Source organism: Staurois parvus, unplaced genomic scaffold, assembly GCF_062004578.1.
Source record: "Staurois parvus isolate SC_StPar_1 unplaced genomic scaffold, SC_StPar_1.0 ptg000075l, whole genome shotgun sequence".
In the NCBI taxonomy this organism is placed as follows: domain Eukaryota; kingdom Metazoa; phylum Chordata; class Amphibia; order Anura; family Ranidae; genus Staurois; species Staurois parvus.
The window spans coordinates 3742418-3758217 of record NW_028317871.1 but is presented as its reverse complement, the minus strand read 5'-3'; the positions used below and the strand labels follow the sequence as shown (position 1 = coordinate 3758217).

The following is a 15800-nucleotide window of genomic DNA, read 5'->3' as shown; positions in this document are numbered from 1 at the left end:
GTTACTGACCCAGAAGAGAAATGTAAAACATCACTTCTGGGTGCTGCTGTCAATTTTCTCAGCCAGTATGGCAGGGGAAGAAACTAACACAGTGAGATCTGAACAGCATTCGTTTCCTTAGAGGACCGGTGAAACATCAAGGGTTCTTTAGGCCCCAGATGTCTCATTGAAAAAAACACATCACCAATAAATGCATTACATAGCGGACGTAATCCTCAGGTATAAAATTATTTTTTTAAATGTGTGCAAAAATGGCTGTGGCAGCAAAAGAGTTAAAGGAAATCTATGGTTACAGCATACACTTTCAATCTATAACACCAGTATTGTAATAGTAATATAAACAATAGTTATTTTTGACAATCCAATATAAGCTTACACAAAAATCTTTCATGTTGCAAGTGCTGCCTGTCTGCTGGCCATCTCTTTCCATATCTTTGCAGCTTCTTTCTTTACTTTCAATTTCTAAAGACAAAATTCCTTTATGGGCTTCCTTGCATGAACTGCCCATTTCAATTCCCAGAAAAAAAACTTAATTGGATTCAAATCAGAGCTTTGACTAGGCCAGCCAATAAGCCTCCGTTTCTTGTTTTTGAACCATTCCTTGGTGGATTTACTAGAGTGCTTCAGATCATTATCATGTTAAAGGATTCATTTCCAGTTAAACCATCAGACAGATGGCCTTATGTTTTAATAAAGCACAGTTTGATATGATGCAGAATTCATAGCTGACTTGATCAGTCCATGGCACATTGTTATAGAAAGTCTGAGCTTCATGTTTATGGCAAAATGTAGTTTTGCTCTAGTATTTTTTTTTTTACAACAAAGGTTTTTTCCTGGCACACCTCCAATACAAGTTAAATTGGTGCAATCCCTTTTTACTATATGGATGCATTTTAACACCAATTTTCAGGGTTCTTGGAGACTTATTTTAGCATCAGACCATTAGCTCTTATGCTGAATTGTCTGGACCAGCCAGCCCTGGACAAATAATCAGTTGTTTAAAAGACCTATAGCATTTTTAGATTATTTTCTGTGGAATGACTGATTTAAAATTATGTGGCAATCCTTTTAAATCCCTTGCCAGACTCAAAGACTTCAAAACCAGCTTTCTAAGGGCCTTAGAGAACTCTTTTGATCTTTGCATGATGACACTTTACACATCAATAGCAAAGATAACACTAGAACCTAGATATCTGAGGTTTCAATAAGACAAATTTCAACAGAAACCTCCCTAAGGAAGTTCTAATCATTGACACCTAATCTGGAACACCTGATTCTAATTTCATAGATCTGAAGTGGTGGTAAAATTAGGAGTGTAATTACATTTTCCATGTGACAGATCTGCATTTTGAATTATGAAAATGAATATGTCAATTTTATGTGCCATTTGATCAAGTATATCACCCTTATCTGTAGGCACTGTTTAAATTACTGTTAAACAATTGAACAACTTCCACTGGATGTACAAACTGTGTTACATTCTATAAATGTGCACAGTTAACTGCCAATTACTGTGCTTAATGAGGACATCAAATTATTTCTGATACACAAAGTAACGAATGACAAAATTAGGTACACATTTTTAAAAGGCAAGAAAACAGCTTCCAGTAATTGTGTAAAGGTGTTTCCTTCTAGAAAGTGCCTTTGAAACTTTAATACAGAGTCTAGATAAATAATGTATGTTGTTATTCTGAGATGGGTACCTTTCTCATTCTATTTCACTTTCAGCATTTAAATTAATTGACCTCATTGGCTCTGATTTACTAAGTCTAAATGTTTTTATGTGTTAAAAAATCCTGACTTCATGGAGAAGATTAACTAAAATTGAAACACACAAAATCTGGTGCAGCTCTGCATTATAGCCAATCAGCTTCTAGCTTAATTGAACTGAAGTTAGAAGTTACTTGGTTATTATGCACAGCTACACCAGATTCTGTTTGCTCCAGGAAGTAAATTCCCTGTATGAGTGCATTCACTCTTGACTCTAGAAAATTTTTGATTCATAATACAATGCTAATTTGTTTTCCTATGAAAAGTGAACTTTTTGAATACATCTGTTGTGTACATTTGTTGTGTACTGATATGACAGAAATCACACAAAGGTAAGAGATAACAGGCAGGAATATTTTCCTAGAGGGTGATTGCTAGTCTTTGATACAGTTTTTGATATAGTTTGTATTTATTATAGGTATTTATAGTTACATAGTTAGTCTAGCACTATTCCTCTGAATGATACAAGGCACTATTCCTTCCACTGATACCAACAATGGTGCACTATTTCTTCCACTGATACCACTGATGGGGCAATACTCTTCCTTTTACTGACCACCAACCCTGAGGCCATGTTTATTCTCACAGATGCTTGTCCCAGGACATTTTCTATCCCCACTGACCACAATCCGGCCCCCCTAAAGTCTAAAGTACAATAAACGGGCCCTTTGAAAGAAAAGTTTGGAGACCCCTGGGCTAGTTGAAAAAAGGCACAAGTCCATCCAGTTAAACCCACAGTGAAAAACAACCACACTTAAAGAGAAAACATAACCCTATACCCACAGTTGAGCCAATGGAAGGCAAAAAAACCCAATACAGCATGATCTGATTTGCTCCAGCAGGAGAACAATTTCCTTCCTGATCCCCCAGGAGGCAATTGGATATTCCCTGGAACAATTTTACCTATATTAGTATCCAGATATATTATATGTTTCTAGGAAAGAATCCAGACCCTTTTTAAAACAATCTACTGAGCTGGCCAGAACCAGCTCTTGAGGGAGTCTATTCCACATTTTCACAACTCTTACTGTGAAGAAGCCTTTTTTGTATTTGGAGGTTAAATCTCTTTTCCTCCAGGTATACCGATTGACCCCTTGCCCTCTGTGATGACCTGAAAGTGCACTTCATATACTACTTGCCCTGCTGAGGATTTACCCCCCTTCCTGACCAGGCCTTTTTTTGCTATTCGGTGCTGCACTATTTCAACTGGTAATTGCACGGTCATGCAATGCTGTACCCAAAAAAATTTACGTGCTTTTTTCACAAAAATAGAGCTTTATTTTGGTGGTATTTGATCACCTGTGCGTTTTTTTTGTGCTATAAAAAATATATAATAAACTCAAAGTTAGTCATAAATTTAGGCCAAAATTTATTCTGCTACATGTTTTTGGTAAAAAAATCCCAATAAGTGTACATTGATTGCTTTGTGTGAAAGTTATAGCATCTACAAACTATGGTATAGAAACTGCAACTTACGCCATTTTCTGCTATACAGCGCTGCACTAGTTTAACTGACAATTGCGCGGTCATGCAATACTGTACATTAATGAAATTTATGTCCTTTCTTTCAAACAAATAGTGCTTTTTTTTTGTGGTATTTGATCACCTGTGCGCTTTTTATTTTTCACGCTATAAGCAAAAAAATCCCAACATTTTGAAAAAAAATATATTTTCTCATTCTTGTCATAAAAAATATCCAAAAATCTCAAATTTCATCATAAATGTAGGCCAAAATGTATTCTGTTACATGTTTTTGGTAAAATATCTCAATAAATGTATATTGATTGCTTTGTGTGAAAGTTATAGCATCTACAAACTAGGGTATAGTCAATGGAATTTACACAGCTTTTACTTTCTGACTGCCTATCACTATTCTTTAGGTGCTAAAATACCAGGAAAGTACAAACACCCACAAATGCCACATACAGAAGCCTGAAATCCAATGACCACATTGAAAGCCTAAATGTGCGTAACTTCCTCATTTCACTTCCCCACTACCTATCACAGTTTTGAAGGCCCTGAAATGCCAGGATAGCAACAACCCCCCCCCCCCCCACCACCCAAATTACCTCTTTTTGGAAAATAGACACCCCAAGGAATTTAAAAAGAGGCATGGTGAGCATTTTGCAGATTTAATTTATTCTCACAAGGTTTTGAAATATATAATAAAAAAAATATATATATGTTTTTGTTTTCTTTCTTCACTTTCCAAAACCTTGTGGCAGCAAACAAGATCTGCAAAATACTCACCATGCTTCTTATCAAATTCTTTGGGGTATCTACTTTCCAAAAAGGGGTCATTTAAGGGGGGGGGAGGGTTGGTGCTATCCTGGCATTTCAGGTCCTCCGAAACTATGGTGGTAGTCAGTAAGTATGATGAGGAAATAAAGCCCTTTGAAAGCCTGAGGGTGCTTATTGGATGTTGGGGTCCTGTACTTGGCTAGACTGCCAAAAAGTGTCTCACATGTGGTACCCCCATACTTGGGGGAAGTAGAAGAATGTATTTTGTGGAGTAATTCCACATATACCCATGGCATGTGTGTGCTATAAATCATTTAAGTGACAATTTTGTGTAAAAAAAAAATAGTTTTTTTTATCATTTTCCAAAAACTTGTGGTAAAAAAATAAATTCTTCTATTGACTCATCATGTCTCTCAGAAAACAGTTTACTTTCCAAAAAGGGGTCGTTTTGGGGGGTGGGGGCATTTTATGCCCAGCATTAGAGGTTTATGCCACACATCACTCACTCTTCTAACCACCTGAAGACCAAGCATTTTCTGACACTTTTTTGCTAGGAAATTACTTTGAACCCCCAAACATTATATTTTTTTTTAAAGCAGACACCCTAGTGAATAAAATGGTGGGTGCTGCAATTTTTTATGCCACATAGTACTGCGATTTTTCAAACGCAAATATTTTGAAAAAAATACACTTTTTTTATTTTTAATGCACGAAAACACAATATTTTGGCTAATTATTTGGTAACATATAAAATATGATGGTATACCGAGTAAGTTGATACCAAGCACGACATGCTTTAAAACTGTGCATGCCCGTGCAATGGCGACAACCTGCATACATTTTTAATATCCATAGGCAATGCTTTAAAAGCCTTTACAAGCTACCATTTTAGATTTAAAGAGGAGGTTTAGTGCTAGAATCACAGCCCTTGATCTGACGTTCACGGCGATACCTCACATGCATGGTGCAACCGCTGTTTACATACTGGCACAGGGTCAATGCTCGTGCACGTAGGTGCGCGCAGGGGGGCGAGGGTGCATTTTTTTTTTAAGTTATTTGATTTTTTTAATTATTTTTACACTGTCCCTTTCATTTTTTAATCACTTTTAATGCTATCACAGGGAATGCAAATATCCCTTATAACTTCAATGGGCATTGTCATATATTCTTTTTTGAGAAATGTGGGTCTATCAGACTCTAGATATCTCCTCTGCCTTTACATTATCTAATCTCACCAAGATCGGTGTGATCAGATGCTTTCCCGATTTACAAATGGCACTGTTTATATCCTGCGAAACTGAAGTGATGAAATGCTTGTTATTTCTGATTTCTTAGACTATAGAGATGATTGCCACCATTCCGGTCTCCAATAAGCTCTATGGTCAGCTGGCAAAAACACCGGTTGCATTCTCAGGTTCCCCCGATGGAAAGGGACTGCCCGAGAAGGCCATGGAAGGCAGCGAGGGAGGGGGGGCATCTTCTCCCATGGCTTGTAAAAGCAATCCTGCAGCTAATTAGCCACTAGGATTGCTTTTACATGAAAGCCAATTGCCGGCTGAAAAAAATTATACCAGGATGATGCCTGCAGCTGTGGGCATTATCCTGGTATAACTACTCAAAGTCCAGTGAAGTACCAGTACGTCGGTGGTCCTTGTTGGGTGTACAGTATATGCTATGTTCTTTTTTTATGCAGCCTGTGGGTTGAATGATAAAAAGATAAGAAATCTCTGCCAGGAAAAGTGTGTGGTATGCTCACCATTAGAATAAACAGCCCTGCATCCACCCACTTCTAATGGTGGGCATACATGAAATGTGTAAAAAAATATTATAAAATATATATACCGAAGCATAGGGGCCATCCACCCACTGGTCACCCCAGGCCCCCATGCTTCGGCATATATGCTCTTTTTTTAACTGCGGATGAAAAATCTCATCCAACAGCACTGCACACACCTACTTATGTACAGTTGCAAGAAAAAGTATGTGAACCCCTTGGGATTACGTGGAGTTTTGCATGTATTGGGCATAAAATGTGCTCTGAACGTCATCTAAGTCACAACAATAGAAGAACACAGTCTGCTGAACATAATACTACACAAACATTAGATGTTGCCATGGTTTAATTGCACATAACATGTAAACATTCACAGTGCAGGGAGGAAAAAGTATGTGAACCTTTGGACTTAATAACTGGTTGACCCTCCTTTGGCAGCAATAACCTCAACCAAACGTTTCCTGTAGTTGCAGATCAGACCTGCACAACGATCTGGAGTCATTTTGGACCACTCCTCTTCACAAAACTGTTTCAGTGTAGCGATATTCTTGGGATGTCTGGTGTGAATCGCTCTCTTAAGGTCATGTCACAGCATTTCAATTGGGTTGAGGTCAGGACTCTGACTGGGCCACTCCAGAAGGCGTATTCTGTGCTGTTGCAGCCATTGTTTTGTTGAATGACTTGTATGCTTTGGGTCATTGTCCTGTTGCATCACCCATCCTCTGCGGAGCTTCAGTTGGCGGACAGATGGTCGTATGTTTTCCTGCAAAATGTCTTGATAAACTCTGGAATTCATTTTCCCATCAATGCCAAAAATCCGTCCAGGCCCTGAGGCAGCAAAGCAGCCCCAAACCATGATGCTCCCTCCGCCATGTTTCACAGTGGGGATGAGGTTTTGATGTTGGTGTGCTGTGCCTTTTTTTCTCCACACATAGTGTTGTGTGTTCTTCCCAAACAACTCAATCTTGGTTTCATCTGTCCACAGTATATTTTGCCAGTAGTGCTGTGGAACATCCAGGTGCTCTTTTGCAAACTTCAAACGTGCTGCAATCTTCTTTTTGGACAGCAATGGCTTCCTCCGTGGTGTCCTCCCATGTACTCCATTCTTGTTTAATGTTTTCCTTCTTGTAGATGTGTCAACAAAAATGTTAGCATGTGCCAGAGATTTCTGTAGGTCTTTAGCTGACACTCTGGGATTCTTCTTTACCTCATGCAGCATTCTGCGCTGTGCTCTTGCAGTCATTTTTACAGGACGACCACGCCTAGGGAGAGTAGCAACAGTGCTAAACTTTCTCCATTTGTAGACAATCTGTCTTACCGTGGACACATGAACATCAAGGCTTTTGGAGATACTTTTGTAACCCTTTCCAGCTTCATGCAAGTCAACAATTCTTGATCGTAGGTCTTCTGAGAGCTCTTTTCTGCGAGGCATGGTTCACATCAGACAGTGCTTCTTGAAACCAGTAAACCCAAAACAGGTGTGTGTTTTTTAAGGGCAGGACAGCTGTCAGCAACACATCCAATATCATCACACTGATTGGAGTCAAGGTTGGCTCACTCCTGGCTCCAATTAGCTCTGGGAGAAGTCATTAAGCTAGGGCCTCACATACTTTTTCCTCCCTGCATTGTGAATGTTTACATGTTATGTGCAATTAAACCATGGCAACATCTAATGTTTGTGTAGTATTATGTTCAGCAGACTGTGCTCTTCTATTGTTGTGACTTAGATGACGTTCAGAGCACATTTTATGCCCAATTCATGCAAAACTCCACGTAATCCCAAGGGGTTCACATACTTTTTCTTGCAACTGTATGTTCTGAGAGCATGACCCTGTTGCTGACAGAATAAACAGGTCGGTGCTGCAGCTGAATGACATCCTCATTTCTTAAGCAGGCTTTTTCCCCCTTTCTAAGACGGGTATTTACAAGCCGTTGGGGGAAGCCCCGTTGATTAGGTTGCATGGTGCCACATGCGCCAAATTCCAAGAATGTCAATTCCAAATGTGTAAATTGTGGCACACTTGAATATAAATTGTCCACGTATAAGTGGTACCCCATATGGTAAAAGGATGACACCAAGTCCTATACTATGTTGCCACTGCTCCGCATGTAGTCTGGGCATCTGGGGGGGCTCCACATGACTATCTTTTCCCTCATAAATCCAAAACTTATATGTATAGCCTGTTGCCCTCTCACAGGTCTTATACATCTTGACCCCATATCTGGCACGCTTGCTGGGGAGAAATTGTCTGAATGCAAGGCGGGCAGAAAAATTAATGAGGGACTCATCAAAGCAGATTTTTTGCTGGGGAGTATAGCCATCTGCAAATTTTTGGTTAAGGTGATTTACAAGGGGCTGAATTTTGTGGAGCAGGTCAAATTCAGGGTCACCCCGAGGACAACAGAGTGAGTTGTCATTGAAATGCATAAAACACATTATACTCTCATATCTATGCCTGGCCATGGCAGCAGAGAACACGGGAATATGATGTATCGAGTCTGTGGACCAATACAACTGCAATTAATTTTTTTTAGTAATACCCATGTTGAGGGTTAGGCCCAAAAAAACTTTAAATTCGGAAACTGTAATGGGTTTCCATGCGAATGGTCTGGCAAGGTTTGAAGGTGCTCGCCAGTTCACCAAAAGGTAGAGCAGCACTAGTACTGGAACTCTGCTTCATATGAGAGTCATCATGCAATTGTAACATCTCAGCAACCTGGGAACGGGGTTGGGTATGCCTCATCTTAGCAGGGACCTCTTCTCCATCATATGAGCTATCTGTCAGGGTGCCACTGCTGTCTACAGGTTTGTATTCTGAGGCTGATTGAGTCAGTGAGTCTTTCCCTTCGGTCTCATCTGACATGCTCAGAATCCTGTAGGCCTCTTCACTAGAGTACCTTTCCATTGACATTTTGTGCGACTCATGGGAAAAAGAGCACCTGGCTGTCAGGGACTGCTTGAACCGCTACAAAAAAAAATTTACTGGCAAGTGCTAACAGATATCAGGCCTGATTCTGCGAACACTGCGATTTTGTGTGCAATGTATCAAGTGACAGTGACCTACTGACATTGCACTTGCTGGGCGCCAAAATGTATTCTCTGACATGTCTTTGCTCAAAAAAAAATCCCAATACGTGTAAATGAATTGATTTACATGAAAGTTATATCGTTTACAAATGGCAGTATAGATACTGGAATTTTTTTTTTGCAGCGGGCATTCTGACACTGGGGGGAACTGACTTGGTGTCACTGACATCCCCATTGTCACCAATACAGTGATCGGTGCTAAAAAAAAGCACTGACACTGTACTAACGGCACTGAGCAGGAAGGGGTTAACATGAGGGGCGATCATATGGTTAGCTGTATGCTGGGAGTGTTTTATTAGGGGGCGGGGGGGTGTGCTTCACTGCAAGCACACTGCTCTGGATGGCTGTGCAAACACTTACAAACAGACCTCTGTGTAATGAATTTCTATAAAATCTGCTAATTGCATGCATTGATAATTGACCACTACTGATTTAAGACAAACTCTCCAAACAAGGCTCCAGGGAGAAAGATATGAATAAAAAATATAGAATTAGATTCTGAATATTTAACTTTTTTTTACAATCTCTAGCCATCAATGATAACAGTATTTAAACAATTTGAGACTTTTTGTTTCTCTTTGTAACTACTTTGTAATCAATTGTTTTTAGCCAGTGTAAAAAAAGTTTTAGTAGACCCTAACATTGACCTCGGGAAGATTTACCCCCCTTCACGACCAGGCCATTTTTTGTGATTCCTCGCTGTGTACTTTACCTGGTAATTGCATAGTTATGAAATTTATGCCATGTTTTTAACCACATATAGAGCTTTCTTTTGGTGGTATTTGATCACCTCTGGGTTTTTCTTTATTTTGTACACTATAAATGAAAAAACTCTGACAGCTAAAAAAGAAAAAACTTTTTTATTTTCTGCTATAAAACATATCCAATAAAAAAATTAAAAAACAATTTTCATAAATTTAGGCCAAAATGTATTTTGTTACATATTTTTGGTAAACAAATCCCAATAAGCGTATGTTGATTGGTTTGCGCAAGTTACAAGTTACAGCGTCTACAAATGGCAGTATATATACTGGATTTTATTTTTATACTAGTAATGGCAGTGATCAGTGACTTATAGTGGAACACTTTGTGGGGACCAGTGACATTAATACAGTAATCAGTGCTAAAAATATACGCTGCCACTGTATTAATGACACTGGCTGAGAATGGGTTAAACATCTAGGGCGATGAAAGGGTTAATTGTGTACCTAGCCAGTGTTTTTGTGTATACAGAGTGCTGTTTTTACTAGGCAATCTGCTAGTTTTTTTCCTAAATAAAATCTAGCAGATCGCCATTGACATAACACAGCTCTGCCTTGTTTACGTAGGCAGAGCTGTGCTCTGTCAGTCTCCTCTGCGATCAACAAGTTCTAGCACTCATCCACTGCCTATCACCTGTTGATCGGCTTCTGCTGTGTCCATTCACAGCAAAAGTGGTGCTCCAGCAGCAGGTGAATGCGCCCCAGTGGCGGAAATGCGAAATCACATTTATTTACGTGATTTTGCACAGAATATCCGTCCTCTAAATCTGCTTTAGGGCAGATGACAAGTATAATTTTCACTATAATATTCTCTTGATGGCAAAATATTTGTGTTTTAACACATATATTTCATTAGCAAAATAAATAATGATTTCTAGGTCTCATTTCATTAGTACATTAGTACACTGTAATTAAACCATTCTTCCACCTTTGTCTCATGTTTCCTTAGTTCATAATATTTCATTGTTAAATTTCCTATAATAGTAGTTGAATTTTCCAAATTTGCAATAATCACTAGACGGACTGCTCTTTCCCCTATTTGGTGTTCATCTACAAATGTACACTGTAATTGCAGACTTGTTTACATTGTTGTTAACTCCTTACAGTTACACTTCTGCATGAGTATTAAAATGAAGATTTTTGAACTGTAGTTTATCACAATGTTTTATTAACCATATAGAATGTTATCCCTACTAATAAACCTGTGCAAAAAGCAAATCACTACAATTCACAACAACCAGTCAGATGTCTCATTTTTATAATGTTGGCCAGCCAGTTAAACATTATTGTTATTGGATTGCTAATGAAATACACCTACTTATTTCAATGATGGGTGTTATGAAAAAAGACTGCTTCCCTCTTTGTCATGCTTTTTTTTTCCACTACAGATAAACTATTCATTCCAATCCATCTCCTTTGCAGTCCAACCTGTAACTGGTAACTGACTGAGAAGGAAAGGCATTCATCAAAATGTCTTAAATGAATAAATTCCCAAAAGACAGCAGAAAAACAATTTAAAAGAAAAATCAATAAACCTGTTTTAATTGATGTAAAACAGAAAAACAACAGACACGCAATGTATATCTGCAGTAAAGTGAATAATTCAATTATAATTTATATACAAACACATGTGGACCAGGAGAAAGTAGGTTATATTCTGCAAGAAGCCAGCTAATAGCATGCAGTATTGTACTATCCTTCTGTATGTTTACATATTACGCAGTGTATTTTTTTAGTCATGCGTCCACTAAGGCCCTAACGTAAGAGGGACAAGTGCAGGTACCAGGAGTAACCAATCAAAAGTCATTATTCAATATGCTGACTATTCTTAAACTGAAGAAAAGTGACATTGTTTTGATTGCTAAGGGTCAACATATACCATGGCATTTATATAAATGATTTGTCCTTCCATATATTGTGTATGATTTCCTGGATTCTGTTACTGTGATGATTGTGACGCCAGCGATGATGACGACAACGAAGGTGATGAAAATAGCTTAAATATGGTAGTGAAGCACACCTTAGTCAATAAACTGTCCTTCTAGCAATATTATAATGTGCCATTGGTGGTAATCTGACATAGGGCCGTGCAGAATCTTGCTCAACAGAAATGGAGCAGCGACAGGGCGACACCTCGCTGGTACAGCCAGCGGGAGAGCAACGCTGTAGGAGCAGATGAGTGCTCTCTTAGAGATCCTGTTGCTGGCAAATTGCCATTAGCGACAGGATCGCCAGTGTGACATGGTCCATGGATTTTTTGTGATAAACATTCATCAATAAGAATAATCAGTAGAAAAAGCGGAGATGGATAGGTAATTATAAGATAGATAGATAAAAAAATTGATCCTTTCAGTTCAATAAAAGTCAAACCCTTTTATCTCCAGCCACATATTTCCATCTGCTATCAAGTGGTTAAGATTAGCATAATGATTCATAGAGAACAGAGAAGTTAAAAATACGTTATGTATTCACACAGAAGCTGACACAATCTGAATTTTAAGATGATGTGAAAAACGGGCTTTTGTCCCATACTGTCAATATGCCCAATGCCCACACAGATCTCTGCCTTAGTTTCTGATTCTCTTCCTTTGTGCCTGAAGACCTTTCAGTGGTTTCTCATGTATCTATGTTGCTTCAGCTTTTTTATACTGCTATTCACAACAGTCATTTCCCTGAATCTCTAATAAGGCATGCATTGCACTTCTTCATTTCTGTGCCCCCTCTGTGTTCCACTTTTTACTCCTCCACCCCCTTCTGTGGTAATTACCCAGCACAAGGATAACCTAGAAAAATGTGCAAACACACATACATGCAAATGATAACCTAAAAATGTGCTAACAAACACGTACAAATGATAACCTAAAAAATGTGCTAACAAACACGTACAAATGATAACCTAAAAATGTGCTAACAAACACATACAAATGATAACCTAAAAATGTGCACACACACGTACAAAGGATAACCTAAAAATGTGCAAACACACACACATACAAATGATAACCTAAAAATGTGCAAACACACACACACATACAAATGATAACCTAAAAATGTGCAAACACACACACACATACAAATGATAACCTAGAAAAAAAATTTACAAACACATGCAAAGGATAACCTAGAAAATGTGCAAACACGCGCACACACACACACCTTTCCTCTACCATAGCTAATAATGGAGCTATGATAAAGGGTGGGCATGGTAACACTAGCTGATTGCAGCGAGGGGACGTCTTTAAATGAAGCCAGTCTGCCCCAGATCTACACACAGCCACCGAGCAGGTGGATCATGTGCTCCCTAACACCACCTAACACCAGCCCATGATGCTGCTTCCTTGGCTGCACAGCCCAGTTCCACAACATGTACAAGATGCAACTGAAGCAGATATCCTCGGCTGCAAATGAGACGATCTCTGCAGCTGCTGTGTGGGTGGTATATTTGTTTATATGACAGTTCACCTACAAGAAAATAATATTTTACATGGAGAGGTGTTGCACTTGCGATTCAGCCCTGATCACACCTTGACACCACATTATTACTGGAAATCCATTCCTGAATTGCACATCCCCCCCATCCCCCCATTCCTATATGGTGACAACAAACCTTTGTCACAGCTCAGCCACAATACTGACTTGTAGTCCAAGCTCCGCCAGCTGAGCCCTGTAGTAAGTAGTGGACAGCGACAAGTGCTGAACGCGACCAATGACAGGCTGCGCACCATCCGCCGCTACAAAAGAAGGAGAAGAGGAACAGTTGACCTAATAAAGAAGGGGTTAAGGGCGACCAACCTTGACATGTTTTCCCTCTGGGGTCTGTGCGCTTTCTCCAGCCCAAGTTTGGTGAATATCCCAACCAGGACCATGACGGCTACAACTCCACAGATGATATAGACGATCAAATTGGTTTTATCCCTGGTCGGGTCGTGCAGGGGGTCGTCGATCTTTGGAGGGGTCTTCCCAGGCTGCAGCCAGATGGGTCGGTCATAGTTGGTGCAGATGCTCTGGTCCAATTTGGCCTCTTTGAACTTACAGCAGTACCTAAAGCCACAAGTACCACAGCAGTAGAGGAAATCCCCGGAGCTGCAGTTAAATGGAGGGTCCCATTGCCCCATGACATCGAAATAGCCCCGGCAACCCTCCGCTGTCTGGGGTGGTTCGGAGGACTCCAGATCTCCGGGGTTGGACAGGTTGACGTCGGAAACCACTTCAGTGCTCCCAAAGTGAGGTCCACCTTTTACCTGGGCACAGCACAGGAAAGTCAAAAGATCCGCTAGGAAATAGTAGAGGATCGCCCTGATTCCTTTCATGATAAGTAGCCTTCTTCCTCTGTACTGATATGGAAGATCCAAAGGGGCACCATACAACCATGAAGAGCAGAAGGCAGGAAGGCTCAGCCCATTAGTCCAGGTCCATCATCTACTACTAGATGTGATCACTGCAGTCACCACCAACGAGGAGTGATGAGCCTTCCTCTCCTTGGACTGATCTCCAGCAGCAGCACTAACTCATCTGCACTTGTGGAATGGAGAAGAGCAGAGGGGATTCTGGACTGTTGGAGTAGTGGAGGGAGAGAGAGGGATGGGGAGAGAAGGGAGGAGGAGAAGGGAAGGGGGAGGAATACATAGAGGAGGAGTTCAGACTGAGGGAGGGATGACATGGGTCGTGAGCAAACAGGGAGCTCTTCCAAAAGATGAGAAGGAATGTGCTTTAAACGTGAGCAGTATAATATCCCCTCTTCTCGCTTACCTCACTGTTCTTCTGCACGTACAGACAGCAATGGCACACGAGACGATAAGAAAGTTTTGGGGTTTTTTTCCGCACTGTTCTAGTACTATTACTAAACTGCCATGGAAAGCCTCTTGTTCTACAAATGTCACGTTCTATGTAAACATTGCAATCTGCACCTTACTAGACTGAGAGCAGATCACTGAGCACAGCAAATCAAACACAAACACGCAGTGATCTTGGTATTAAACATTCTGTAACCACTGTAATCCAAATGATTCTTTTCACATATGGATATCTATTAAGGGGTATTAGAGCCACAAACAAAAATGTAAAAGTGGCTGGGTTTTTTGTTTTATGTTCCTGGTTGTAAAGTTATTTGTTGTTGAGTTTAACCAGCAGGCTAAATGAAAAAACAAAACAAAACAAAAACATATCCATCCACATAACAAAGGTGTGCTGTTCTGTTCTGACATCAGGGGCACTTGTGTTAAAATACCGTGATCAGCAGCTGCAGTCATTGGCTGCAGGCCACTGATCAAAGAAGGGTTTCCAGCAGGACTATTCCACAGTAGGATCACACACAGATTGAATTTCTGAAGGTTCCTGCTGAAACAGCCAAAATGTGATCTGTGTGTTTCTGGATTAAAGTGGTTGTGAAGGCATTTAATGCATGAAGGCAAAACATGTTCTGTGTGCTGCTCCCTCCACCGCCCCCTCAATACTCACCTGAGCCTCGTCAACGACGGGCACATAGCCTCAGCTATCCCAAGACTCCCTCTTCTCATTGGCTGAGACAGTAGCAGGAGCCATTGACTCCCACTGCTGTCAATCACAGACAGTGAGCAAACCAAACATCCACTGCTCAGGTGAGTATAATAGATGTATTCCCGTTCAGGTGCTCACCCTGGCTTGCCACCGTATATTGAAGACAAAGAAGAAAATGGTCATACACCACCTCAGGCCTTGTTCCAAGTAGAAAATATTTAATGATCCATAATCAAAAAAACAGCACAAAAGAGAAGCAGACTATATGTTGACACATTTCACCCAAATGTGTGCTTGTTCATAGCCTGAATGGAGGTTATGATTAAGCACATACTTGCGTGAAACAAGTCAACATAGAGCCCGCTTTTCTTTTGTGCTGTTTCTCTGACCATGAATCATTCAATATTTTCTACTTGGAACAAGGCCTGTGGTGGTGTGCAACCATTTTCTTCTTTGTAATTACAGCCTGTGAGCCAATGAGGAGAGAGCAGAGGTGGGACCGAGCCACAGCTCTATGTGCAATGGTGCAAAACCATTGCACAGAGCAGGTAAGTATGACATGTTTGTTATTTCTTTAAAAAGCCAAGCGTTTAAGACCACATTGAAGTGGTTGTAAAGGATGAAGGTAAAAATCTTCAAATAGAACTACTTTCATTTTCAAGGGGTTATA

The 15800-nt window shown here is 40.1% G+C and overlaps 1 protein-coding gene across 1 annotated transcript in view; it reads right to left on the bottom strand.

Moving 5' to 3' along the window:
- SHISA9 (shisa family member 9) overlaps nucleotides 1-14194 on the bottom strand; it is a 1225124-nt gene extending 1210930 nt beyond the window's left edge. The window contains exon 1 of the mRNA XM_089669418.1: nucleotides 13427-14194. Coding sequence (XP_089525544.1) covers nucleotides 13427-13944 — 518 coding nt within the window. The 5' untranslated portion in view covers nucleotides 13945-14194. The remainder of the gene's footprint in view (nucleotides 1-13426) is intronic.
- Nucleotides 14195-15800: the final 1606 nt, after the last annotated feature.